General features: G+C 39.7%; 1 protein-coding gene across 1 annotated transcript in view; it reads right to left on the bottom strand.

Moving 5' to 3' along the window:
- SLIT3 (slit guidance ligand 3) overlaps positions 1-27764 on the bottom strand; it is an 818102-nt gene that overhangs the window by 223826 nt on the left and 566512 nt on the right. The window contains exon 7 of the mRNA XM_069102723.1: positions 9476-9547. Coding sequence (XP_068958824.1) covers positions 9476-9547 — 72 coding nt within the window. The remainder of the gene's footprint in view (positions 1-9475; positions 9548-27764) is intronic.

Here is a 27764-nt window from a genome sequence, read left to right as displayed (position 1 = left end):
GAAGACACTGATTCTCAACATCCACAGTTTTGTTGATTTTAAGAAAATCACCATATAGCTAGAAAAAATGCAAATCACAGAGAGCTCACCAAGAAGGCAACCCAGGAAAAGTTACTGAGCTTCCACGAAAAAACCACAGCAAAATATTTAAAAATAATTAGAGGACAACTACATTCTCGGTTCCTAGCAGGGACAATGCTTATTGGAGAACAGGAAGACTACGGCATAGGGCTGACTAGTATCTCAGACTTGGGGTCATAAAAGTCCTGAGTTCAGAACCCCATCCCACTTACTACCAGCTTGACTTTGAGTGTGCCACTTAATCTGGCTCAGTCTTTCCTCCTTCATCTGTGAAATGGAAATGAAGCACTTACCTTGAAGGGTGACTGTAAAGTTCAAATAAGACAAGCTATTTTTGCAAACCATAGTCAGAACATAAATGCCAGTTACTGTTGCTATTCCATTCTTCTCATTTTCAACGGAGTTCAGAGAGAAGTGGTCCCACAACAAATTGCCATCTCTGTATTTTTCATAGTTAATGTCTGATAAAATACTATACAGATAGATGAAAGAACTGATCTTTGTAATTGAGATGTAAGCTCATCTCCTATTATTTTCAATATGGAGTACTGGAAACATCTTTCTGGATAAACTTTTCATCTAGAAAAGAATCAAATCCCTCCCAAATGTGTAGAAGTCTTAACTAAACCAATACCATAGGTAAGACATAAGTGTAAAAATAATAATTCTTTCCCTCCAAATCATACTCCTCCTTCAAAGCTCTGCTTCAGGGGGACGGCTAGGTGGCGCAGCGAGTAAAGTGCCGGCCCTGGAGTCAGGAGGACCCGAGTTCGGTTCCAGCCTCAGACACTTAACACCCACACAAAAAAACTAGCCATGTAACCTTGGACAAGTTACTTAACCTCCCCCACAAAAAAACTAGCCATGTGACCTTGGGCAAGTTACTTAACCCCAATTGCCCTCCAAAAAGGCCCCCCCCAAAAAAATTCTGCTTCAGAATTCTACCTTTTCCAGGTATTCAAGTCAATTCTCAATACAATTCAGTTCAACAAGTATTTATTTCCAGACATATCTGGCTTCAAACATTGAATTTTCAATGGCCATCCAAGTCTTAATTTTAAGTTTGATGCTTCTAATACCTAACTCTTTAAGCACAAGAGATAAGACTGTTAAAGGTAGGGCTTTGTTCCAACTACAAAAGAATGATGAACTGAAATTAACCCTTATCTTTCTGTGACAGGACCTTTGTTACCAACTTAGCCACACTGTGGTTTATTAGAAATCTTCATGATTTCCTTTCCCGTTTGTTTTTTGGTGTCAAAGCAGGTTTCTGTGATTTCGCAAACAAATGGCATAGCACATCTTAGAAATCCCCAGACCAGAATCATGCAATCTCAACATTGGGATGGAAACGCAGAAGCTAGAAGAGAGGCATCTCATCTAGAAGTTGAACAGTGGATAGAGTGCTAGCAATGGAACCTGGAACACAGGAGTTCAAATACTGCTTCAGACACTTCCTTGTTGTGTGAGCTTAGGCAAATCACTTAGCCGAGGTCTACCTCAGTTTCTTCAACTGTAAAATGGGGATGATAATAATGGCACCCACCTCCTAACAGTTATTGGGAGGATAAAATAAAATAATATTTATAAAGAGCTTAGCACAGCTCTGGGTACATAGTAAGCACTTAATAAATGCTTGTTTTCTTCCTTCCATTTTATCTAATCTACCCCACACCCCACCCTTTGTTATGTCATGGGGCAGCCCATCCCATTTTTGCATAGGTCTAACTTCTAGAAAGTAATTCTTTACAACCTAAATTTGCTCCTAATTCTTCTCAGTAGGCACTCCCTCTAAATCTTTTCTTCTTCAGGTAAGTGGCACAAAGGAGAAAATGCTAGACCTGGGGTCAGGAAGACTTGAATTCAAATCACATTTCCTGGGCAAGCTGTTTAACAACTCTGCCTGCCTCAGTTTCCTCCTCTGTAAAATGGAGTTAATAGTATCACCTCCCCATCAGAGTTGTTGTGAGGATCAAATGAGATGATATTTGTAAAATGTTTCACAAACCTATAAGGTTTGTGGTATCTAATTCTTAATGCTATCTCTCTCTCTCTCTCTGTCTCTTTGTTTTGCTTTGTTTTTTGCTTTTTGGAGGGGGAATGCAGGCAATTGGGGTTAAGTGACTTGCCCAACACACAATTAGTAAGTGTGTCGAGTGTCTCAGACCAGATTTGAACTTAGGTCCTTCTGACTCCAAGGCCAGTGCTCTATGCACTGTGCCACCTAGCCACCCCCTGAATCGATCTTTTAATGTTCCAGGTGTGGTCTGACTACAGGGGTAGGGAACCAACAGCCTCAATCTGTTCTGTGAAGTTTGGATTCTGTCCAAGCTCTGCACTTGAGGACCTAGGGGGCCACACATGGCCTTGCTGCTGCAGGTTCCCCATCCCTGGACTAGGCAGAGGGCAGTGAGACCATCTGGGTCCTGAATGCTCAGTCTATCAATGCAGCCTAAGACTGTACTGGCTTTCCTGGCTGACACATTGTTTTGTACCTGCCTTTCTTATCCATTTGGTCTTGCTGGGAGACAACTATGAAAATTTGAATCGTTTCTAGCAATTCAGTATACACTTTCTCATTGTGGCTCACTTTCCAGTATAACTGGTATCCCTGCGATACCTTGCTAACGTTACCAAGGAGTATGTGTGGAGTTAGGCATCAGAGCACCAAGTGACTGGAGCATTGGGGTTGGATTCAGAAAGATATCGTTTCCACTCCTAATTCTAACACTTAATAGCTTGGTGACCCTGGGCAAGTCACTTAACTACTTTCTGTCTCAGTTTCCTCATCTGTCTAAATGGGGAGAATAAAAGCATAAGCACTTACCCCACAATCATTATGAGAATTCAACGGGATAATATATCATGGACTTTGTAAATCCTTCAAGTCCCTTTATAAATGTCAGTTATTATCATTGTTTTTTAGACTGGACCTGCGATTTCATTTGTATAGGGAACTGCCAATGAGGAAACTCACTGTACCAACACAGATCAACGAACTGTTTTAGATGGTAGCTTCAGAGCCCTGAAGCCAAGTTCTTTGACCAGGGTCACATATGGGTAAGGGCCCAGCTTCTAGGTATTCCATATCTGAGGCTCACCTCTACCTACTGTACCACCCTGCCTATCATTATTACTCCTGATAGGCAGTGTGGCAGAATGGATGGATCAAGAAGATCTGGGTTCAGATCTGGAACACACTGGCTAGGAGACCATCTACTTCAGCTCTCTTTGCCCTTGCCAACTTTCTAAGGCTAAAAGCTATGGATATGCTTCTGAAATTGCTGATTCACCTCAGTGGGGAGAGTTGCCTTACTAGGAGCTACACAAACTGAAGAAGTCACAGACCCAGACATTAAAAAAAAAAAGAAATTTTGGATCATAATCAAAATGGGGATGATATGAGAGAGATGGCAATAGGAAAGGACCACTGATGTGAGTCCATTGTGATTTAAAAAAAAAAAAAACATCTGTGGGTCTGATTCATGCCTTACTTTTTACCTCCCTGGATTAAACTAAAGGTGAAATTGCCTTCAAAATCAGAGTATTGACTGAATGGGTCATTTCTTGAGAAGAGTGGTCCATAAGAGGAAAACAGGACCCTTTTGGGTTCCTAGGTTAGTGACCCCAGTCAGTTTAAAATACAGAGTCAGAGTCAGGACCAGGTGTGTCTGTAGGGTAGGCATGGCTTAAAGCTATGTCCCATTGAATTGGAAAAATTACAGCCCTTACAGATGTGATGGCTTCAGACAAAATTAGTGAGACCAAAAAGCAACCGCCCTCCCAAAAAAGTGATACTTGTGTTGTGGAGACCAGAATTTGCTGGCATTAAAATTATGCATACTTACAAAAAGTCATATGGAAAGTGTCTCTTGTTGTATTCCAATGTATGTTGCGCCTTAGGCAGTATGCCTACCTTGCCTATCCCTAGTCCCGACTACCTGGGAGAGTCACAGCCTCCAAGTCACTACCCCAACTCTTCATATTCCCTCAGGAACTCCAGAAGAATGTGGCATGTAGAAATTTCTTTGACTAAGGAGCCTGGTGATAAAAAAACCTTAAAGATGAAACAGTATTGAAAACAAAAACATACTCTTTCTTGATCATAAACATTTAATTATTTCCCTTCCCTTCCCTTCCCTTCACCCCTCCAAAGTTCATATATTGTGTGAATTTTTTTTTCTGGAACAGTTTATAAAGGATTTGGACTTCAACTTCACCTCTCTCACCCACCCTTCAACCCATTTTCATTAAGTGTTCCCCTCAACAGATAAGTGTGTGGAAAAGTTGCAGGACTGCTCACAACATCTAAACTGAGAATAGAGTCATGTTCAACTTGGTGCACATGAGAAAAACACAGACCTGTTGTAATCTTTATGTAATTTAGTTGAGAGTAGCAATTGGCCAAGATCTGACCAACCAGAAGAAGACAAGAGATATTTTAAAAAATTTTCTACACTCTATCCCAATGTCTTTGTGTTGCTAGGCAGTAACTCCCAAGTGAGAACCATGAATTTTTTTCTCTCCCCCTCTTTTCACTCTTCCCAACCCTGTGATATTTTGTTTTCTAAATATTTGATAAGGATCATAGATTTAAAATTGGAAAGTACCTTATAGGTCATCAAGTCCAACCCTTTCTTTTATAGATGAGGAAACCGAAGACCAGACAGATTAAGGTGACCCACCAAGTCCAACACTCTATATGCTTCACCATGCCCCTATTATTCTGCTAAGTTATGAAGACACATGGCAGGGAAGCTATCTGAATCTCCTAGCTCGTTCTGCCTTGGTGCCTAAAGTTCTCTTGCCCTGGCTGGCTGAGAATGTAGAGAATCAATGGAAATACAATGCCTAAGAAATTGACAAATGACCTCACTTACAACAGGGAACACAGAGAGGGAATGTATGAAAAAAAATGTATAAAAAAACCCCATTGATTAATGATTTACTATGTACAAAGGGACACACCTTGGACTTCCTGGACTTAATACAGGTATGCCCATCTTAATGAAACAAAACCAAACCTCAAAGCATTTAATTCCACTGTAACAGAACAGATGGCTTAGGGGGTCGGGATGATTGGTGTCACAAAGGCATCACCTGCTTCATGTAAGGCTCTCTTTATAGAATAATCTATTCTAGTGCATTTTTATGTCTGTTTACTGGCTATTAAGTATTTGCTGGTATGTCTAGAAAGGACAGAAAAAATTAATGCTAAACTGTTAGGTTCAACAATAAACTGAAGATCAATCAGAGCTATGGGTGTAAGTGGGAAAACAGAATTCAATTTACAAAATAAACAAAAACCCTTCTGATTTACATTCAATTTTGCTTGTAGATATTTTCTGAGTGAGGTATAGTAAAGCAAATAATTTAGCTATCAGACAGAATGATTCTATACAACCCTGGCAGAAAGGGATGTAACTAAAAGACTCTTATTTGTTGCAATTCACTGAGGGACAGGTACAGGATCCAAAGGTAAATACTAGCTCTGCTAAACAGAAACTGAAGGAGGGAATCTCTTGGTAGATCTGATTTCACTGGCAATCATTTGATGCCATTTCAGTAAGGTCCTCCATGGAAAACACTCCCATACTTAGACTCTCCTTAGGCAGGACGACTACTTGTCACATATGCAGCCTAAGGTTTTCCTTTTTCAGGTATGGACTAGAGCAGACAGTTGATGAGGCCCTTTCAACTCCCAAATTCTAAGATTCCATCGACTCTGCTGACCTAGGGATGAACCTATGGTGATTAGAGGGTTGGGATTTAATAGGGGGAAAAAATGGACTTGGGAGTAAGAAGACCTTGGTTAAAGTCCTGGCTTAAATACTGGCTGCACAATCTTGGGGAAGTCACTTGACCATTCTGATCCTCAGTTTCCTCATCTGTAAAATGGGGATAGCAATACTTACACTAGTGGACAGGGTTGCAGTCTCTACATACCTCAAGTACTATAGAAATGTGAGCTATGGTTATTATTAAAAGTAGTATTAGATAACACACTGGTGACAAGCAGGCGATACTCACACAGCTTTTAAAATGGCATCAGTCTCTGACAATTGCCATCCACCCCTACAAACTGGCCTTAAAAGCTGTCTTTCATTTAGCACTTATCTCTTTCCTAAGACAATGCAATTGGCCACATCAACCCCGCCTTGGTGACAAAATCTGAAACTGGAGGCTTAAATGATTGTTGTCATGGAAGGTGAACACAGCTCCTCTATTTCCAAGGTAGATGGGATCACTGGGTTATTCCGCTTGATCTATTTCCACAGGTGCTTCCAATCTAACTACTTTCCTCCCCCTCAAGTCAGTTAGAAGACAGTGTTCCTTGGGATTAGCATAGGTCTCTCTGGCCCCTTGCTTCCTGCTGACAGCTTTAGAATATACAGGCAAAGTAGAGACTCACAGAATTATAGAACTGTGAGGAGCTGCAGAGTTTAAGTGAGGTTAATTCCCACCCAAAGAGTGCATCCTATCTGCAACACCGCCAAGACAGCTTCTGCTTTGAAGGCTACCTGGGACAGGAAACTGCTCCTACCAATATGTCCATTCTGTTTTTAGGCAGCTCTAATTGTTAACTTCTCCCTTATGCTGAGCCGAAATCTGCCTCTCATGGGTCCTAGTTCTGCTCCCTACAGTCAAGCAGAGTCCCTGGTTGGGTCACCGCACTAAAGTCACAAACTTTGGTTTCCCCCTGGTGTGCAGTGACATACTGTCTTCCATCGGCATGGGGATAGTTTTGGAATTCCCTTCCCTCCCCCCACCCAGTGTGCTTGAAGTCCACTTATTAATTAATTTCCAAGATTTTCTAGTGTCCACTTTAATATCAGAGAGGGTGTTTATCAAGTGAGAAAATGTATGTAAAGTGCTTTGCCAACCCCAAAGAACTAGCTAAATACTGCCTGTTATTATCAATTAGATGTTGATGAGGAAATGAAAATGACTGAGTTTCTGAGGTTTGAGGGAAGAGTGGGTTAGGTGGCAGAGTGGAGTCTTCAACGGGAGAGGTGTCATGAAACAGCGCTAATCAATTTCAGAATCTCTCAGGGCTGAGATGGATGATGTCAGAGCTACGTACATACCTATGCTAGACATGTAAAACTCATGGAGTCACCGATTATGGTTAATTTTAAGTGCTTAACTATGCAGGGCCAGAAGAGCAAATCTAAAACAATGCTACCAATCTGAGCTAGTTTGGAATTGAGATGATAAAATCAGATCCCATTGACATTTGGCAACCATGTCTTTATCCTCGTAGGTCTTTATGCTTTAATTTAGGAGAAACTGATGTATTTGGGTACCAACACCACCTATCTCCTTCATCCCTATAAACTTAGAAAGAAGAGAATTTGTCCAATGCTACCCTAAGGGTCAGATGGGCCATGCTTGACTAAGGACAGTTTCTGCTATATCTGGTTGTGCAAAGTAACTAATATGTTGGGTGAAAAATCACATTTGCTTTATGCATGGCAGCTGGTGATTTTTTTTTCCAGATTCCTTTATAAGGCATGTTGATATCTTTTACTTTCTCTCTTTAATAATGGACTAAGAAGTTAGGATTATCCTTATCCTTTCTTTAAATGCTATTCACTAGGGGAGGCCTGAGTTGTGAAATGTAGGGACACCAGGGTTGTAGGGCTTTATTGCTAATATGCTGTCCACCCTGGTAGCTGAGTTTGGTTAAGATGAGTGGATTTCTTGCTTACTTAGTGCTGGATGGCACTGTCCAGGGATGCAGGTGTCATACCCTTGCCTCACTTATTACGATAGCATTTTAAGGTTTGTAGAGTTTTACTCACACACTAGCCCTTCGAGTCAGGTAGCAAAATTATTCTTATCCCCTCTTTACAGGTGAGGAAACTGAAGTTTACAGAGGTTGCGATTTGCCCACGGTCATATAACCGGAAAGTATCGAAACTTGGATTCAAAACTAAATCATCTATCACTGAATCCAATGATCTTTTCATTCTGCTACTTTGCCTCTCTCATCAAATTTCAAAAGTCCCACAGCATCTGTATCTCCCTTTTATTTCCCATGATCCTTCCCTGATTCATCTCCTTCACTAATAATGTGGCTAGGCCTTTTTCAACTCATCTCTGTCTGCAGGGCAGGGTTCAGGTTGGGTGTGTGAGAAGAGTGGGGATTTTCTCTTTCTCTTTCTTCCCTCAAGTACAAAGGTGACTTCTTCATACATTCATTCATTCCTTCATCTGAGAGTTAGAAATACATATTCTTCAGTTTCTGAATCATTCATTTTAAGGGAAGGATAAAATAAATCTCTAATACACCCCTCTCTCCTGGGTGAAATGATGCCATCAGAATAATTTAGATTCATAGGATTCTAGAAGTAGAAAGGAATTAGGGACCTTCTACCCCAACTTCTGCATTTCTTAGATGGGGAAACTGAGACTGAGATGAAGTGTCTTGTCCAAGGTCATATAGTTGGCTGACGACAAGTACAATGCTCTTGACCCACAGAGCACCCTTTTCTACATTTCCACAGAGAAACAGAGCTTTCTGTGACCACCATCAAAATCTTAAATTCACCCAATGACACCAGTAGTAGAGAAAACTGCCAGACTGTGGGGCACAGAGGACTTTCCCCACTGGTTTGTAATCAGGCTGCCTTTTTCATGCCAGTTGGAAACTTTATGTGACTAGCTCTAGAGCACTTTGATCAGCAGTGTTCCCCCCCCCCCCACCAGGCAGGCTGGGTGGAGATTGTGGGTGGTGATCCCAGTGGGGACCTCCTACAGCCTTTGTGTTCCATGGTCCTTTAAGGTCAATGCATAAAGTTAGGATTTCAATTAGACTGGAGATCTCAGCAACAATAACTGGACTTTTTGTTTGTTGGGTTTTTTGTCTCCATGCCTTGCCACAGGATCTCTTCGGAGATTAGCACCTGCCCTCTGCCCAGAGGTCCCTTTCTGATCTGGGGTAATTCTAACTGGCTCTCCTTCCCAACCTGCCCCCGACCAAACCTGTTACCCATCCTTTCTGCTCACATATTACTCTGAAAGGCTCTCGCCGTATACCGTGTAAGGTTCTTGCCCAGCCACGGTCCATCTGTTTTACCCAGCAACAAATATGGCATTTTCGGAGCTCCCTGGGAGCAGCGGCTCTATTGTGACTTAATTAGGAGGAACCCCAGTTTGTGGGAGGTGAGAAATCACACTTTGCTGCCTGAAACTCTTTGACCAAGACAACCCAGAGGGCTCTACCCCTTTTCAATTTTAATAGCATTGCAGCAAGGGACACAGAAACGTGTACACACACATAGACACACACACAGACACAAACACATTCACACACACACACACACACTTTCTCTCTCTCACACACACACTCAGACACACATAGGAAGAGCAAATCACAAAATCAACTCACAGGATCTCCAAATCACGCAGGGCTCTGAAGGCTCCATCTTCGATGCAGCTAATCTGGTTGTTGTCCAGTTGCCTGCAGAAAATGAAGGGGAGAGCATGAAGGCTGAGTAGGGAGAAACTGGGGGCTGCCTTGAAGCCCAGGGGCCCGGCGTGCCCTGGCCACTGGTGTGTCCCTCTCCCCCTTTGCAGTCTGTGCTCGGCACCAGAGAGCAGGTTTGCTCCCCGCCTGCCACGCTGCTCTGTCTCTCCACACTGACTGTCTGCAAGAACGGCACAGACAAGAACACCAAAGGCTGTCAGGTCTCAGTAAATATTAATTGCGCATTTTTTTTTTAAGGCAGAAGGGAGTAATTTCATTACATTAGGGCATCCAATCCATTACGAGCTCTTACTGTCATGTCACTGAAACAATTTCATTAAGCTAAAGGCCTGTAAATCATTGGAGGTCACTGCTCTGCCCTCTGCGACCTCCCAGAATGCCTCTTTTCTCTCGCTCTCTCCCTCTCTCTCTTTTCCCTTTTACTGGAAGTTGCAGTCCTCTGTCCTGACACAGTGCTAAATCTCAGGGCTTTATCTGCCCAAGAGCTGCAAGGGTGCATGGGGAATACACCAATTCCAAATTAGACTCAACTAATCTAATTTTATAGTCTTTTTATTATTCTAAGCACCAAATGTCTGTGGTGGTTCGATGCCTCTCTGCATTGTTACTGGTCCCATCTGGTAGGTCATTCTATTGAAACATTTCTGACTAAATACAGATTCCCACAAACTGCACCAACCATCATCAGCATTAAAGAAATCCATTGATAGAAGCGGGGGGCTGGGGGGGGAGCATTATAGTTACTGCCTTAAAGAAAGATGGGCCACTTCATTTTAAATTGGGAAGGATTAAATGCACCTATTTGGTACCTCCTTTCTTCTACTTCTACCCTCCATCCCTGATATCCAGGAGTGTTTTACTTATGTCTTAGGAATAGATATTTTCATTAATTTCACATTTTCAGTGCAAACTGAAGGCTCTAGAATTTTAGTTGAAATGAGATATTTGGGGAACCTTTTGGCAAATAACATACTTAAAAACAAAATATATGTAGTCTTCCTAATGTGTATCTTTGTATGTATATAGAGATATATAGTATGTATCCCTGGGAATTAAAAAAATTATATATATATATATATATACATATATAACCAATATGAACTCAGGAAAAAAGAATATGCTAAATTTGCAATTGACATATTTTCTCTTTAACTTTACACTGGTGAATCTTGTAACAAACCTCCCAGTAACTGACTATAAGAAGCACAATAATGATAGAAAACTTAAAGATAAACCTTTTAAAAAATATATTAGGAAAAACATCTCTCTTCCCCAGGGAGTCCCTATAACATGAATTATGATTTGTATGGTGTATTACACTTTCCAGAGACAATCAGATCTTCCTTAAAGAAAAGGGTAAAGATATAGTAGATGATCTTCATGAAATTTGCCCAAATTTCTTAAAAGAACGACCTAGTGGCAGTGAAAATGTTGGACAACATATAAAGTGAGTATACGTGTGTGTATCTATGCACATGTATAAAACACACCCAATTACATACTCAATAGAGATATGGTGTGAAAAGATTGTGCCGTGGTGTTGTGGGAAATTGCATCATTTTAGTAAAAGCTCATAAGCAAGATTTAGGCATCTTAATTTTTTAACAAAACAGGAAGTTAGCATCTCATTCGGCAAAAGTACTCTTGAAGTTTGTGAGTTCAATGTATGGTGATGGTTTCAAGCTGCTTCTGGGATTTTATCCCCATAGAAGTTTGACCTTGCTCTATGCCTGTCTGGACTTCCTTGAAGCGGTTCTTCATAGTGGCACAATACATCCTACGGCTAGCGTTGAGTCCCCCACTCCCCTCTAATGTCCCATGTAAACAAATTAGTATAATCTTCCAGATTTATTGACATTTCCAAGGGCTTACGTCTCAACACTAGTTGATGTTAGAGTTGCCATTCCTTACTGGTGTCCCACATAAGCAAGCTAAGTACGATCTCCATTTTTTCAGATTTATCAACATTTCAAGGATGTATGAATCAACACTAGTCCGATCTCCTTACTCCCCAACTACCCCACCCCCAAGCCCAAGACAAGGCCACCAAACCTTAACTAAGAAATACAATGCAATTGACTCCAAGAAAATGTTCGTGGAACCTGCTGAATTAGGCAAAATCCCAGTCCTACCTAAGCAGCATGACGTTTAAGTAATCAGATTGGATTCTAGGACAGTGGCCAGAGATCGGCAAGCTGCTGGTCCTCAATTTCTGCCGAAAGATCAAAGGGGGTTGTGTTTGGTTTTTTGGTATTATCGATTGGCTGTATTTCCAGACCATTTTAGTTGACTTTCCAAGAATGTCAGGTAAAAAATCAGGGAACTTTAAATAGGAGGCATTTAACATTATAACGCCAGAATTCAGAGGGAAAGAAAGAATAAAAGAAAAACGGCAATGAGGAAGCAGGTGAAAAAGGAGAAAAACAATTGCTAGAAGAAAGAAGAGACATTGCCTAGATCCTGCTATACTCTGACATTCAACCTCCCACAGTATTTGACAACCTTTTAGGGTACCATGCATCCTAGAAGCAGCATTTATTACACATAGAGTCAGGCCACCTTTAGGCAAATCGGAATGTCTAACATATCATGTCAATTATGTGATGTTTTAAAAATTTCACTCGACAGTTGACAGGTAGTGGTTTAGCCATAAGTAAAGGGAACTAGGGTTTGACACACAAACATAATTGTCTAGGTCTGCTTCATGTAGTAGTTATTTAAAAACATATATGAAAACGGATTTTGAAACAGAATTTGAAATATGGATGTTTGAACAGGTTTCATTTTTATTCTTCACTTGTGAAGATGTAGTCCTGTTTATTTTAACTGGCATGGTCATCTGTTCACTATAACAATACCCTGTGTGCTAAACCCAAGTGTCAGACTTTACAGTGACTACTATATGTGCTAGTCAAAAAGTCACACTTAAGTGTAAATAGTGTGACTATTTATTATACTACAAATCCAAATGAAAACGGAAATTTTCAGCCAATCATTGAGACCAATTTGTCTGCATAGTGCCAAACATAAAGGCAGATGTTTCCATTTTTCACAATATTTCAGAGTCAAAGAACACTTCCAATAATTAGTGTAGTAGATGAGATGGTCTCAACAGTAAAAACAAAGTAAAATATTTAGTTCAAAAATGTCACCAGAATAGTTTTTTTTTAATCTACAGAAATTAGAGGCATAAAAATATTTCACATGATCGTGGGCCACAGGCAGCATCACAAACACAAAACTGACATCTTCACGACTGTGATGGAGCAGGGTACCTGGAAATAAATTATTATAATCTTGTCATTAGGATACACAAACACATGAAACTTTGGGAGCCAGTAGGATGACATCTGTCTTGGAGGTCTGCTTCTGTTGGAATGACTTAACTTGAGTCTGCTGATAGACGTTACAAGTTCCCATGTCGAAGGTCCATTTCACACCTTTGAAAGAATTTGTTCTAAGACACTCTTAAAGCAAACAAAAAGACTCACGCCTCTGAGTTAAATACAGATTTCATTCCAGAGACTCTGAAACCCATTGGGGGTCCCGTTCCTGGGATGCTTAAAATTATTGTTTCTACTTTCCCTTGGGCCAAAAAAAGTCAATTTTCCAGTGCTAATGAAATATACTCCCAAATAAAGACCTCTGGAAGTATCAAAGCACAGACTTATAAAATATCAGACCTGGATTCAGGTCTGACAATTCAATAACTTGTGGAGGTACAGATCCAAAGCATATTCCCTTTAGTCCTGGAGAGGAAGCCCCATGGGCTTTGGGAAGGAGGTTTGGAAGGGAAAATCTGACTGTTTAGGGGCTGAGGAAGAGCAATGCTGGAGGTTAACTATGAAGCATCCTTGGTGGAGGCTAAAATAACATTGCCCATGTTTTTCTCCGGCGTGGTAAAGAGTACTGGATTTCAACTTCACGCATTTGCTCAGAACTCTTCTGCCAAGGTGAGTGGGGCAGTCCTAGAATTTGTCTGATTAAATTACCTGCTTTGATTTCCTTGGGAGCTCCTGGGATCACAGATTTCTGCAGCTGGAATTCACTATTAAGAAGCGAAAAAGGTAGCAGACGAACCCAGAGACAAGAATAGCTTTCCGGCCGCTATGATGCTCTGGGAAAGCACCAAAGTCGATCGGGCAAATGTCCGAAAGCTGATGTAAGAATGTAAAATTACTCTCTCAGAACAACAAACAGATGGAATTTTTGTAAGAAGTCTCATTTATAATCACAATATGCCATCCTATTACTACTTTGGACATTTGATCTAAATTTTCATTTTCATGCTAAAAATGGACCACAAGATTTCTTAGTGGTTTAAAGTTTGGGTAAATATTTCAGAATTTGAGTTAAAAAAATTTCAGGAACTGAGAACAATAGTAACTAGTAAGATTCAAAGTTTAGGGATTTAGTCCCAAGAAGAGAATGTATTTTTATTTCTCTTCTCTTCATTTTAAGATATATAATTTTCTACCCTTTTCTTCCTCCTTTCTCCACTAGGGCATTGGGAATTTATTTTAGAAAATGAAGCATCCAAAGACTACCCAATCTGAATGAACAGTGGAAAACTGAATCTGTTTACTATTTGGAATAAATGATTTAATTGTTCACCTTTCAAAATAAGAACCTATATGTGCTATTATTTTAGGATATATTCCCTCTTTAAGAGCTATCCCTTCTGTATATTATTAGAGTGCTTTGCACCAAATTATCAGGTACTCTCCGCTCTAGGACGTGGGTGGCTAAGATAGCCAGCATTACTGCAAGGTTTCCTAAACCACCAAATGGATTATTTTCCAAATTCTTTGGGGTAGGTCACCAATTTCTCTTAGTTAGTCTTAAGTTTTAAACTAAGTCTTCTCTTAGTTAGAAATTTGACAGAAATGTTCTTCTGCATTAAAGTATGAAGGGAATTAATTCCCAAGTCAAAGCATGTCTTTGAATAAATAAAGCAAAGAAGTAAAATCATAAACATTTGTTGTGGTTCTCCTATGAACCCACTACTGTGCTAGGCATATATACACTGATGAAGACGAAGTCTTTGCCTTCAAGGAAATGAGCATTTTAAAGCAAGAGTCCTCAAACTTTAACCATGAAATATACAGAGGAAAATGGCTGAAATCAATCAAAAAAATTTTTTTTAACATTTTAATTCACTTTAATAGGTACCAAGAAATACATTTATCATATACTAAACAGCTCTTATTTTCTGAGTTATGTGTGAGTCAGTATAGCAAATTTTAAAAAAATCACTCTGCCTCAAACCACAAAAACAATATTATAGCATTGTGACTTCAAAAAGGAGACATTACATTTCCAAAACAAGATTGGCAAGTGAAATTTTATAAAGCAGCAGAAACACAAGAACATATCACCTTGTTTTGTTTTAAGCTGTGTTTTAAATAGAAAGCAAGGAAGCCAGGCACATTTTTTGAGTTAGCTTCTTGTGATAATCTAAGACATTTTTTCTATTAAGAGAAGGAATGAAATTATAAAAGGCATTTGTCTAGTGAAGGCCAGACTCTTCAATTGGGAAAAAAATGAAAATATAAAATTATTTTAGCTAGCAAAATGAGATAATATAAATGTTTAAAGGAAATGTACACAGTTTATAGAACTGAGTACTAGTTACACTTTGTATGCAAAAACCCTTCTTGCAAGCTGCTGATGAAATACCACTAATATCACATTTATAAGTAGCTCCTAAAATCATACATTTAAAGAACTAATTAATCTCAAAAGATAAGAAGATGCATTTTCAAAATTTAACTTGAAACATTTAGGCATATCGATATATGTGTATTTATGGATACATAAAAATGGGTATCTTTAGCTAACATAGCCAATAACTGTATATGTTTATATTTTAATGACATAGATATAATTAGTTATATTTGTTTTTTTTAATCTCTGTGTTAACATATATCTTCAAAAATTGGGGTAATGATTCATTTTACAGATCTCTGGCATTTATTATACGAACACATACATATACAGAGATACTTGAATAATTGTGTTTATTAGGGTTTTGTAGAATTCAACCAACTGAATCAACATTACAAAGAAGAAAGTACTCGGTTAATTAAGGTCTATGATCTGTGTGCCCTGCCTGGAGCCTAGTTAAAAATTTAAACATGAATCTATTTAACAAGCATCATTATGCATGCTTTGCCATTAGATGGGTTTAATACCTTTTATTTAATATATTTCATATTGCTGTTCAACATATGCAACTTCTCAGCAGGAGAATAGCTACATTTCCTCTAATAAATACTCATGCAGGAAAGCGCTACTATAATACAAGCACAGATGATAGATTAATAACAAGAAGGGCATCAAGACTCAGAGAATAAAGGAACATTTTACACATCAGTGGGAAATATCAATAACTCCACTTGCATGTTTACTCTGTTAGGAGTTTTGCAAATGAATTTTGTAACTGGAAAAAAAAAAAAGGAAGAAATTGTAAACCAGTGGAGCAGTTACCACCCAAGGTCTTTAAAAGAAAAAAATAAATAAAACAACATGAATCCAGGCAGGCATACAATAAGACTGAGCCTAAGTTAGGGACCCATCTTTACTAACTCCTGCAAATGAAAACAAAATAAAACAAACCTTAACCATGTTCAGATCAAGAGAGAAGTCCCCGTCTATCTGATATTTCTGAAGGAAACTTTTTACCTTGATATGCCCTAGACTGAACAATGGAAATAAGGGCCTGGCTCAGTGTTTGGAGAGCCTACCGTCGCTATTCTAGAGGATATTTTTGGATTTCTTGTGGTGACGTGTCTCTTAGGAACTGACTTCTCAGGATGAACCTAAAAACCCAAAGCGGAATCATCTGAGCTGATAACGGACTCCCTTTTAGTCTGCCTCTCCAAGCGTAGCGCATCCCGGCAAAACTGCTTATTCACAAACCAGGATTCCAGGCACTAAAACCAGGTAGCTTTAAATGAAAACCTATTGTAGCATCTATTTTTTTTTTAAAAGGTAGAGGGGAATCTCCCTATACAGATGCATTTTTTAACATGTCAAGGTAGGCCAACACAAATCGGAAGGAAGCACTGAATGTTCCAGTGTGTGTTTTTATTCTTCTTATTTTGGAGATTAAAATATTTTTTTTTTCTTTTTGGGGGAAAATATCCGTATTTGAGTCTCCTGCTCTGCTGATGTAATGAATAGTCAGAGACTGAACAAATAAATGGCTGTCTCCATAGCAATTGGGGCAGGTTTTGTGGTTTCCCTAGTTACACTCTTGAGTGATAACCATCGGTTGTTCCTCAATGACATCGTCACATAAGGGGAGAGGGAGTGAAAAACCGGGAAGATGAAATGTGCTTTTGTTAGTGGGTATGAAAAGTTATCTCTTGCATCACTTTTTTTTTAAACCCAGAAACACAAACAACAGCATGTTTCATTTTTTTTAACAGGGTCTTTGGAATTTCCTCTCCTTCTTTAGGCTCTGTATAGATAAACCAGCCCAGTCTGTGTTAATAAGCTTGACAATTACAATCTAGAACAACAGAGACATCTCCTCTCGGCAAGGCAAGGCAGAAACCACTGTAAGTACCAGCTCGTGGGTTATATGAGAATTGTCACCCTAAGTACACCTAGTCTCGTGTTCTCTTTCTGACAAGTGACACCAGTACATCTATTATAGAAGGTTAATGATTTTTAAAATGCCACTACCACTTCTACTACAAATTGGAGTAAAAAAAACCTGAGTTCCAATATCAGTTCTGCTATTTATTAAGCTATGTGAGCTTAAATGAGCCCCTTTACTTCTCTGGACTTCAGGTTCTCATCTAAAAAATAAGGCTCTCTCTAAGGTCCCTTGATAACTGAAAGCTTCTAAGTAAATGAACCTATGAAGCCTGTGAGGTAGGGGATAAAATTCTTATTACCCCGTGCTTGGTCAAGTTTATACAGCAAACGAGGGGTGGAACTTCAACTGAAAAAGGTTAGAGATGTCAAATCAAAGAATTTAGACCCAAGGGGACCGTGGAGAATAAAATAATAATGATGATGATGGCAATTACAATTATTATTATAACGAAAATATATTTAGCTTCTTAAGATTTAAAAAATTCCTTACATATCTCATTGGATCCTCACAATAACATGGAGAGGTAGACAATATCATTATCTCCATAGTTTAAGGAGGAACAGAGATGGAATAACTTGCTTAGGGTAGCACAGTGGTGAGAAACAGTATTTTAACTCAAGTTTTCCTGACTCCAGGTCCAGTACTCATATCCACTATGACCCCAAGATGCTACAGCATTTGAGTTTCCCTTAAGACTCCGTATGGATCTCTTGCCTAAGAAATTACAGAATTACAGAACATTAGAACTGGAAAGGATCCTCTCATTTTACAGAAGAGGCAAGCAAGGTCCAGAGATCATACAGTGAATCGGTGACAGCTGGGAGTAGAAAATGGATCTTTTCACTCACAACTCAGTGATCTCTTCACTGCACCAAAATATCCCTTGAAGCTGTCTCTTCTGTTGTTTTTAGTCCATGCAACCCTCCGAGAATGAAGCCAAGAAATTTAATTAAAAATCTGACAAGATCTTCCAAACTATAGGTTCATGAAGCTAGAGCCAGAAGGTACCTTAGAGATTACACATTCCAAACCACTCATTTTTACAGATGAGAAACTGAGGCCCTTGGAAATTAAATGACTTACCCAATGTCACACAGGCAAGCAGGAATCGGACTCAGATTTTGTAACTGTGAGCTCCTGTACCACAATGTCTCCAAAAGTGAACATAAATCTTGGATACTCAATGATATCAATTAAAAGATGGATATTATGGGTAGAAATTATGGGAAATGTTGGAAAATAATGATTGGAGATAAATGAAAGAGAACAAAGGATTACAGATTACTCAAAAGCTCTAACATTTTCTCCAAGAAGGGATGTGGAATGCCTAGCCACAGTGGACACCTAACAAAATCACAAAATCAGACACACGTGATAAAATTGACTATGTTAGCTAATGGGGAACATTTGGTTAGTAATGCAAAAGTCATTTAAGAATTGGCTGCCTGCATGTAATCAGACCATCAATAAAGTTGGAGCAAAGGTAAAAATTAACACCAAATTAGAAGGAAGAACAAAGATGAAATCACTTTATAAGATGACAATAGCTTCAACCCTAACCGACATTTTCACTAAACTGTTGAGTCTGAAAAAGGGGAACTGTATCAAAGTAAAGCTATGAACTCTGATGAACAGTATTTATTTATTTTTTTTTAAGCAATCAGGGTTAAGTAACTTGCTCAAGGTTACACGGCGAGGTGTTTCTGGGTGGGTAATAAGTGTCTGAGCCCAGGATTCGATCTCCAGGTCTCCTCAACACCGGAGCCCGTGCTCTTACTCGCTGTGCTACCTGGCTGCCCCTATGAACAGTATTTCTTAAGGAAGTTTAACTAATGGACAATGATTGTAACAAGAAAACTAAAAGAACCTAGAAAATGCCTTGCTAAGAAAACACTTCTTGAAAAGTAGGTAGAGAAAGGCCAGTCATGTATCAAGTTTAATGGGTCCTGTCCTTCACAGGATCACAGAATGCTAACACTAGAAGAGGCCTTAGAGAGCTCAGAAGAATCAAAATTGCTCATGACCCAAAGGGAAATGAGAAGACATATTTAAGTAGTAAATAAGGTGCAACACACTACCAATGGTGATTCGGGTATTTAAAATGACATTATCAAGGATATTCAAAGTTAGAAGGGATGGTATGGTCATGTTGTAAGAATGGAGAAAATGTTAAAATAAATGAGTGCAGTGCCTGATACAATTAAACACCTAATAAATGTTCTGTCTAATCTAATCTACCTACTAGAGACAGTTAGATGGTGCACCAGATAGGGCATCCTGTCTCCAGGTCTGATGTACTGAGTTTGAATCTGGCCTCACTTATTTAGCGATGTGATCCTAGGAAGGTCACTTTATCTCCATCTGACTCAGGCTCCTTAACTATAAAATGGGGATAATTATAGTGTTTACTTCCCAGAGTTGTTGGGAGAATCAAATGAGATAATATTTGTAAAGCCTTAGCCTGACACAGAATAGGTACTTAATGATGTTCATTTCTGATATGAGTAAAGTAACATTTTTAAATTTGTCCTGAAATATATATCTTGTTTATTTATTTACTTATTTATTGTCTTTTTGGAGGAGGGAATGCAGGGAACTGGGGTTAACTGACTTGCCCAAGGTCACACAGCTAGTAAGTGTTAAGTGTCTGAGGTCGGATTTGAACTCAGGTCCTCCTGACTCCAGGGTGGGCGCTCTGTTCACTGTACCACCTAGCTGGCCCCTGAAACACGTTTTAAACTGCTTCTCCTTATCTACATCTATCTAAACTTACTCATTAGCTATTCCCTGGAGGAGATAGATCCTTCTCTATACCTTTACATTGCCTCTATCTCCAAAAGACATAAAGCTTCTCCTCCTCACTTCTATGTTAGGATCCCTAGCTTTCTTCAGTGTTCAACAGTTTCCTAAAGGAAATCTTCTCTGATTCCCCCAAATCCTTAGCACTACTTCCTAACCCCCACAAAAAATAAATAAAAGTAAAAAAATCCTTCTATTTATTTAGTATTTTCTTATCTGTGTACATGTTGTTTTTCCTCAGAAGCAGAATGTGAGCCTTGTACTGGGCCCACTTTGATTTTTGACCTTATATTCCAAGTACCCAGAACAATAAATGCTTAATATAAATTTGCTTGTTCAATACTGGTTATTACCATTAAATAACACAACACTAAAACATGAACTACCCAAGGTACTCAATAAGGTGAATTACTACTCTAAAGAGATTTTGTTGAAGAAATTCATAGAATGATAAGGTGTGGAGGAGTTGTGATTTGTCTAGGGAAAGGAAGTATTCACATCAATGAAAGTATAGATGCATCAGTATAAGCAGCAAGGTGTCAGAGGAGAATAGAGTATTAGATTTAGAGGCATTAAGATGTGAGTTCAGATCTTGCCTCAGACACTTACCAGTTGTGTAACCACGGGCAAGTCACTTAACCTCTGACTGCCTCAGTTTCCACATATGCAATGTAGGTATGATAGCACCTGCTTCAGAGCTGTGAGGATCAAATGATATTTGAAGTGCTTTGTAAACATTAAAGCACTGCGGAAATGGTAACATTGTCATTGTAGACCTTCAAATGACAGAACCCCACTTAAAAATATACATCTTTAAAAGTCTATTATCTGTAATTTGTTCTCACTGGTCTAACAGTATATAGTCAGACTCACGTGCCTGCTGCAGATGAAAGCCAAATTTCCTCAAGTGACATGGAACTCAAGTTAAAACATTTACCTATACTTTGCACCACAGCACATAAAATGTTTTAAAGGATGCCCTCTTCAAGAAAGAATGATCTTTCTTCTCTCAAACCTCATAGACTCAGCCAGTCAAGTCTCATTTACCTTCATAGGGCTTTTCATACCCATTCCTTCCTGTATATTATAATAGTCACTGTCATAGTTCAGGCCCCCATTCTCACTTGCCTAGATTATTGCAGTATCCAGGTCTAAAAGACTGTTCTGCTGCCATTGTCCTGCTAACTCCCCTCTCTGCTCCTTGCATCCTTTCCCTCATCCCACATCATACTTCACACTCTTGACCATACTTATTTTCCTCATACAAAGATCTGGTCATGCTACTTCTTTGCTCAAAATCCTCCAATGGCTCTCTATTTCCTAATAAATAAAGTTCAGATTCCTTTACCTGGCATTTAAGGATATCCATAACTTGTTCCCACTCTACCTTTCCCAAAGACTCAACTAAAAAGTTAGTTCAAACAATGAATAGTTTTAGCAAAGTAATAGGATTTAAAGTAAACCCAAATAAATCATCAGCATTTCTTTATGTCACAAAGAAAACTCTTCAAGAAGAGGTAGCAAAAAACATCCATTTAAAATAACTTGAGACAGTAAAATACCCAGGAGTATATTTGCCAAAATAAACCCAGGAACTTCATAAACAAAATTTAAAAAAAATTTATCCAAATAAAACCAGATTGAAGTAATTGGAGAAATATTAATTGTTCATGGGTAGGCAGGGTCAATATAATAAAAATGACAATTTTACCCAAATTAATTTACATATTCAACACCACCCCAATTAGAATACCAAATTTTTTTTTTTACTGAATTAGAAAAAATAGTAAAATTAATTTGGAAAAACAAAAAGCCACCCTACTTTTCTGGCATTATTTCAGACTCCTCCCTTCTACACATTTTACACTCCACACAGCAAACCTGCATGCACTGTACATGACCCATGCCCTCTTGCCTTTGTTCATGCTGTTTCCTCTGCCTAAAATGCTCTCCCTTCATGGAGGATATGGGTTTTAAACTGTACCCTGAAGAAGAGATGGAATTCCATGGAGAGGAGTGCATTTTCTCTGAAGTTAATAGTACAATCAAAGGTTCAGAGGTGGGGAATGAGTACAGCAGGCTGGAGACAGGGAGGGGCCTAGTTTAGCTAGAATAGAGCTGGTATATAGGGGAGTGAAGGGAAATAATACTTACCTATCTAAGGTAAAATGGGGACAAAGTGCAAAAGTCAGTCAAAGGGCTCTAGATTTGATATTATCGGTAAGAAAAAGCCACCAGATGTTTTTAAGTAGGAGAAAGATATGATAAAAATCAGTGAATAAGAAAGTCATGTATTAGTGTATAGGACGGACTGGGGCAAAGAAATCTTAGAGTCACACAGGCCACCTAGGATGTTTCTGTAGTTATACATGCCTGAGGTGATGAGGGCAGTGGGAATACAGAGGAAAGAATTCTTTTCCTATTAATATGTCTTTTCAAGGCTGGACTGCCTTTGGAAAATTGCAAATCTCCTTTAACGACTTCGAATTTTTCTCAGAAACAAGAGCCTATTTTTTTTTAATATGAACATTCTACTAGTTTTGTTGTTTGAGAGTCTAGGAACATGATAATCTCCGAAAAACTAAAAACAAGCAACATATGAAGGGCTTTTGAGAGGTGCATGGCTTGTGCAAGCAAGCTGCAATATATAATACGAAGGATGCTCAAAGAAAAAGTAGAGTAAAACAACATTCTCATGAAAATGTACAAATAGAACAGAGCAGCTGGTCATATGGGGAGAGCAAGGGTGACTGGCCTGAATGAATCATGGGTAACTTTGGGATGAGAGCAGAAAGAAAGACTGGCTAGATCCTGAGTGAATTTATGGGAGGACACAGACAAGAGTCACCCAAGATGGGCAGGTGTGAAACATCTGATCTGCATTGTTGACAGGGGTGCAAGTGGGATGCATGGGACATCCACATTGAGGATATCACAGATTCATTTGAGGTTTTAAGTTGTTTCTGTTCAATAGTTTCAGTCGTGTCCAACTCTTCATGACCCAAGCGGGGTTTTCTTGGCAAAAATACTAGAGTGGTTTACCATTTCCTTCTCTAGGAAATTTGCAGATGAGGAAGCTGAGGCAAATAGAGCTAAGTGACTTGGCCACGGTCACACAGCCGGTAAGTATATGAGGCTGGATTTGAATGCAGGAAGATGAGTCTTCCCGATTCCAAACCCAGCGCTGTTATCTACTGTACCACCTAGTTGCCCCTGAGATTGTGAGTATGACTTGTTAAAACACAGAAATCCTAAGATATGCTTATCTCTGCAGGTCCAAATCTAGTTATTATAAGTTGTGGTTTAAGGCAAGAGGCCAGTAGAAAAATGTGACTTTCTCTTACCCCACCATCATTACTTAGGGCCTCTGTGGGGCTGAGACAGGTGAGGTAATGTGCTGTTATCCCCCTGCAGAAGCATTGGCTCAGGAGAAGGTGACAGGCTGAGCAGCAAGCCCAAGGGTGAATCTGACTGTTGCCAAAAGAATGGGTTAGAAGTAAAAGTAACTCCAGATACAGATCGACTTGACTTGATAGGCACTTTGAAAGCAAACCGAGTTCTGGTCCATTCATGGAGGAAAACTGACACTTTCCATCACTTTAAACAGACAGACATCAGGGTTCAGGGGCACCTAATGAGTCCTGCTTGGTGTTCCCTGGCTGGATGCAATTGTTCCCATGGAGGTGGCAGATGGATATGTCTCACTCTTCTTGTCTATGGAGAGTTCTAAACTCCACAGTTCATGTAGCATGTAATTCTGGACTGCCTTTTGAAAATGCTAGACAGGAGCACCTGCCATTGATTAGTATCTAGTCTCACAATACATAGATTTCCTTGGTTGAGAGAAGAATGGAGCTGTGAGGGCAGGGAAGCATCATGATAAACATACACACAAAAAAGTCTTATTAACTTCATGTTATTGGGGCATCAAGGAGCCTACAGTTAACTATTTAAAAAGTAATCCAAGGACACAGCTAGGTGACACAGTGAATAGAGCACCAGCCCTGGAGTCAGGAGGACCTGAGTTCAAATGTGGCCTCAGACACCTAATATTTACTAGCTGTGTGACCTTGGGAAAGTCACTTAACTCCAATTGCCCTGCCTTCCCTACTACAAAAAAGCAAAAAAAAAAATTAGTCATATGATAAGAAATAAGGATGAAAGTGATTTTCACTATGTCCACCATTTTTCCCCTCTATCTCAGACCAGTTTCTTCCTCCTAGCATGCTTTGAGGCTATTGTCAGTGTGTGCTTAGGGACTGCAAACTAATATCAATCTAATCATAATAGAATTGAGGAGGCAGAACTGCTAGGGGGGAAAAGTTATACAATGTACTCTAAAGCCAATTATAAAATATTTTTGGATCATTGACTATTTTGGATTTTCTACAGCATTAACAGAGAACACAGAGAATGGAGAGTTGACTAATATTTGCATTTCAAAGACTGAATACCACACTCCCATTCAGATTATTTCCTTTGACTTATATAAGATTTTTCACTTTCTCTTTCTCAGAGCAGGAGGAAAGAGACAGAGAGAGACAGAGAGACAGAGACAGGGGAGGAGGAGAGAGGAGAGAGAAGAGAGACAGAGACAGAGAGACAGAGGAGAAAGAGAAGAAAAAGAGAGAAGAGGAGAGAGACAGAGAGAGAGAGAGTTATAGAGGAGGTTCTGTATCCACTCTGGCCCTTCATTTTCTATGAAAATATGTGACCCTCAGCTCACCTTCCCCCACAGATAGTAGAGCGCCTCTCCATCCTTTTGGGGCAGTGAGGCAGGGCTTCCCCAGTAAGAAATGCTTTCTTCGGGTTGCCTTTTTGTTCATTACACAGAACCAGAGCCTCTGAACTGCAAAGGACTCTGGAGGCCATCTAGTGAAAACCGGTACCTGACCAAGAATTCCCTTCACAAGAAGCAGTTGTGCAGCTTTTGCTTGAAGACCTCTTGTGAGGGTCTTAAGGAGATTATTGAGCAGAAAGAAGTCAATTAGATAGTCAGTCAATAAACATTTGTTATACCCTTACTATGTGCCAGGCATAATGCAAAGCAATGAAGATGCGAAGAGAGGCAAAGACAGAGAGGCTGGGGAAGAGGGTGGGGTTTTGATTAATTTATTTATTTTTAGTTTTCAACATTCACTTCCATAAAGATTTTAAGTTAGACATTTTTTCCTCATCTCTCCCCTCCCCCTACCCCAAGACAGTGTGGAATTTGATATAGGCTCTACACATATGTTCATATTGAACACATTTTCACATTAGTCATGTAGTACAGAAGAGGGTGGGATTTTAGCTGCAACTTTGAAGGAAGCCAGGATGCAGAGATGAGGAGGGAAAGCATTCTAGGCATGAGGGACAGCCAAGGGAAATGCCCAGAGCACGGAGATGCAATGCTATGTTTGAGGAATAGCTAAGAGGCTGGTATCACTGGATCTTAGAGTAGATGGGGGCATGGCAGGGATATAAGGTGTGAGAGTCCTGGAAAGGTGGGGGTGGGGTAGGGGAGGTGGAGGGGAGAGCAGATGCTGCTGCCGCCGCCGCCACCAATAATGATGATGAGGATGATGATGGTGCTGGTAATGATGATGATGATGATGCTACCAACTCCAGTGCATTCTTCTTGCATTTGCGATAAAATGTGAACTCCTCTGTTCGGCTTTTAAAGCTCTTCACAGGCCAGTTCCCCCCTATCTTTCTGGTGTCACCGGATGTCAAGCTCCCTCACACAGTTGGAGATTCGTTCCATCTGGTTTTGTTTTCGCTCCTCCATTTCCCATCCTGGTACTTTGTGCGAGCTGTCCCTTGTGCCTGGAATGCACTCTCTCCTTTCCTCCGCTTCACAGACTCCCTCTCTTCCTTCAACATGCAGCTCGTGTGTCACTTTCTACATGAAGCTTCTCCAGGTCCCCAACTGTCAATGCCCTTCCTCCCTAACTGCCTCATTTGGTTGTTTTTTTGCATATATTTGAGGCCCCCTTTGCTTTGCATATATTTGTATTTTTATGTGCTTATTGTCTCCCTCATTAGAATGTAGACACTTTTAGAGTAGAGATTATTTCTTTCCTTGTACTTGTATCCCTAGGGCCTAGCACTGTGTCTGGCACATAATATATGCTTTTTTTTTTCTTTTGGAGGAGGAGGGAAGGCAAGGCAATTGGGGTTGACTTGCCCAAGGCCACACAGTTAGTAGGTATGTAAAGTTTCTGAGGCCACATTTGAACTCAGGTTCTCCTGACTCTAGGGCCGGTGCTCTATTCACTGTGCCATCTAGCTGCCTCACATAATATATACTTAATAAATACTCTTTGATTGATTGATTGCTGCTGCAAACCCACTATGGTGCAGTGAGTTTTGGTGACAGAAAAACATGATTTCTAATCTGGCTTCTGATATAGACTGGCTATGTGATGTTAAGCAAGTTCACTTAGTGACCCCAGGTCACTCTCTAAGGCTGTCAATTACAGAATCTGCATTGGTAGATGGAGTTTCCTCAACATGAATTCTCCATTACAATGAAATCTCAGATATAGACAAAAAAATATTTATATTGAACATTAGGGTTTAAAAGTACTTTTCTCACAAATACCTTAAAAGGTAGTGAATTGGATTTAAGTGAGGGAGGTCTGTGCACAGTCACCAGCCTCACTTTCTCCTCCAGAACCATCTTGGTCCAATGGCCAGATACATATCAGGATAAATGGAGATGGCAAATAGTGTATTATTGATATATTTTTCAGATAAGGAAACTGATACTTTGAAATGTTAAATTACTTGTCCAGGGTCACATACTTATAAAGTATTAAAGTCATGATTGGAACCCAGATCTCCTGACTCAAAGTCTAACACTCTTCTGTAATGATGGCAGATAGACCAGATCAGAGAAATAGAATATGTGGGAAATGGAAATGTCCAAACTTGGAAAGGCAAGCCATTATCTCCCAGATAACTGCAGGATTGCAAACTGGCTCATGTCACCATAGCTCTGGTGAAAAGTAGGAATGTTCAGAGCACCTGTTAGGAGCAAGATAATGGGTCCCTCACTGCATTCATTTTTGATCAACTCTGAGAATGAACAATGTACTAGACCCAGAATTTAATACAAGGAAGGGGTAAACCATGAAAGAAAATTTCATAGTGCTGTTTATATGGCTAAAATTCTCGTTGAAACAAAGATCTATTTTAAAACATCAAATGACACCACAAACTCCAAAGAATGAAAGTTGCAGGGTCACTCAAGGGACAGTGAAGAGATAGATACCTATTGGGCAAGAGAAGGCTGTGCATTAGTATCAATTAAAAACTTTTTTTTTTAAGCAATTGGAGTTAAGTAACTTGCTCAAGGTTACACGGCCAGTTATTATTTCTGGGTGTGGTGCTGAGTATCTGAGCCCAGATTCGATCCAGGTCATCCCGGCCGGTGCTCTTACTCGCTGAGCCACCTGGCCGCCCCTAAGCAATTGGGGTTAAGTAACTTGCTCAAGGTTACACAGCCAGGTGTTTCTGGGTGGGTGCTAAGTGTCTGAGCCCGGGATTCGATCTCCAGGTCTTCTCAACACTGGAGCCAGTGCTCTTACTCGCTGTGCTACCTGGCCACCCCAATTAAAAACTTTTGTAGGAGAAATGGTATATAAAAATAAGGTTACAGTAAATCACTGTGCAGTGGAAGAACCTTGTATGAATTTAGACAAGTCATAGGAAAATAGATTTAGGGCTAGAAGGGACCTTGGAGATAATCTAGCCCAAAGACTTTATTTCACAAATGAGGAAACTGAGGCCCAGAGA

This window comes from Petaurus breviceps, unplaced genomic scaffold, assembly GCF_028583685.1.
Source record: "Petaurus breviceps papuanus isolate PSGF00001 unplaced genomic scaffold, PetGlider_PUasm1.0 551, whole genome shotgun sequence".
In the NCBI taxonomy this organism is placed as follows: domain Eukaryota; kingdom Metazoa; phylum Chordata; class Mammalia; order Diprotodontia; family Petauridae; genus Petaurus; species Petaurus breviceps.
Note: the sequence above shows the minus strand (reverse complement) of the source record. Positions and strands in the feature narration are given on the sequence as shown.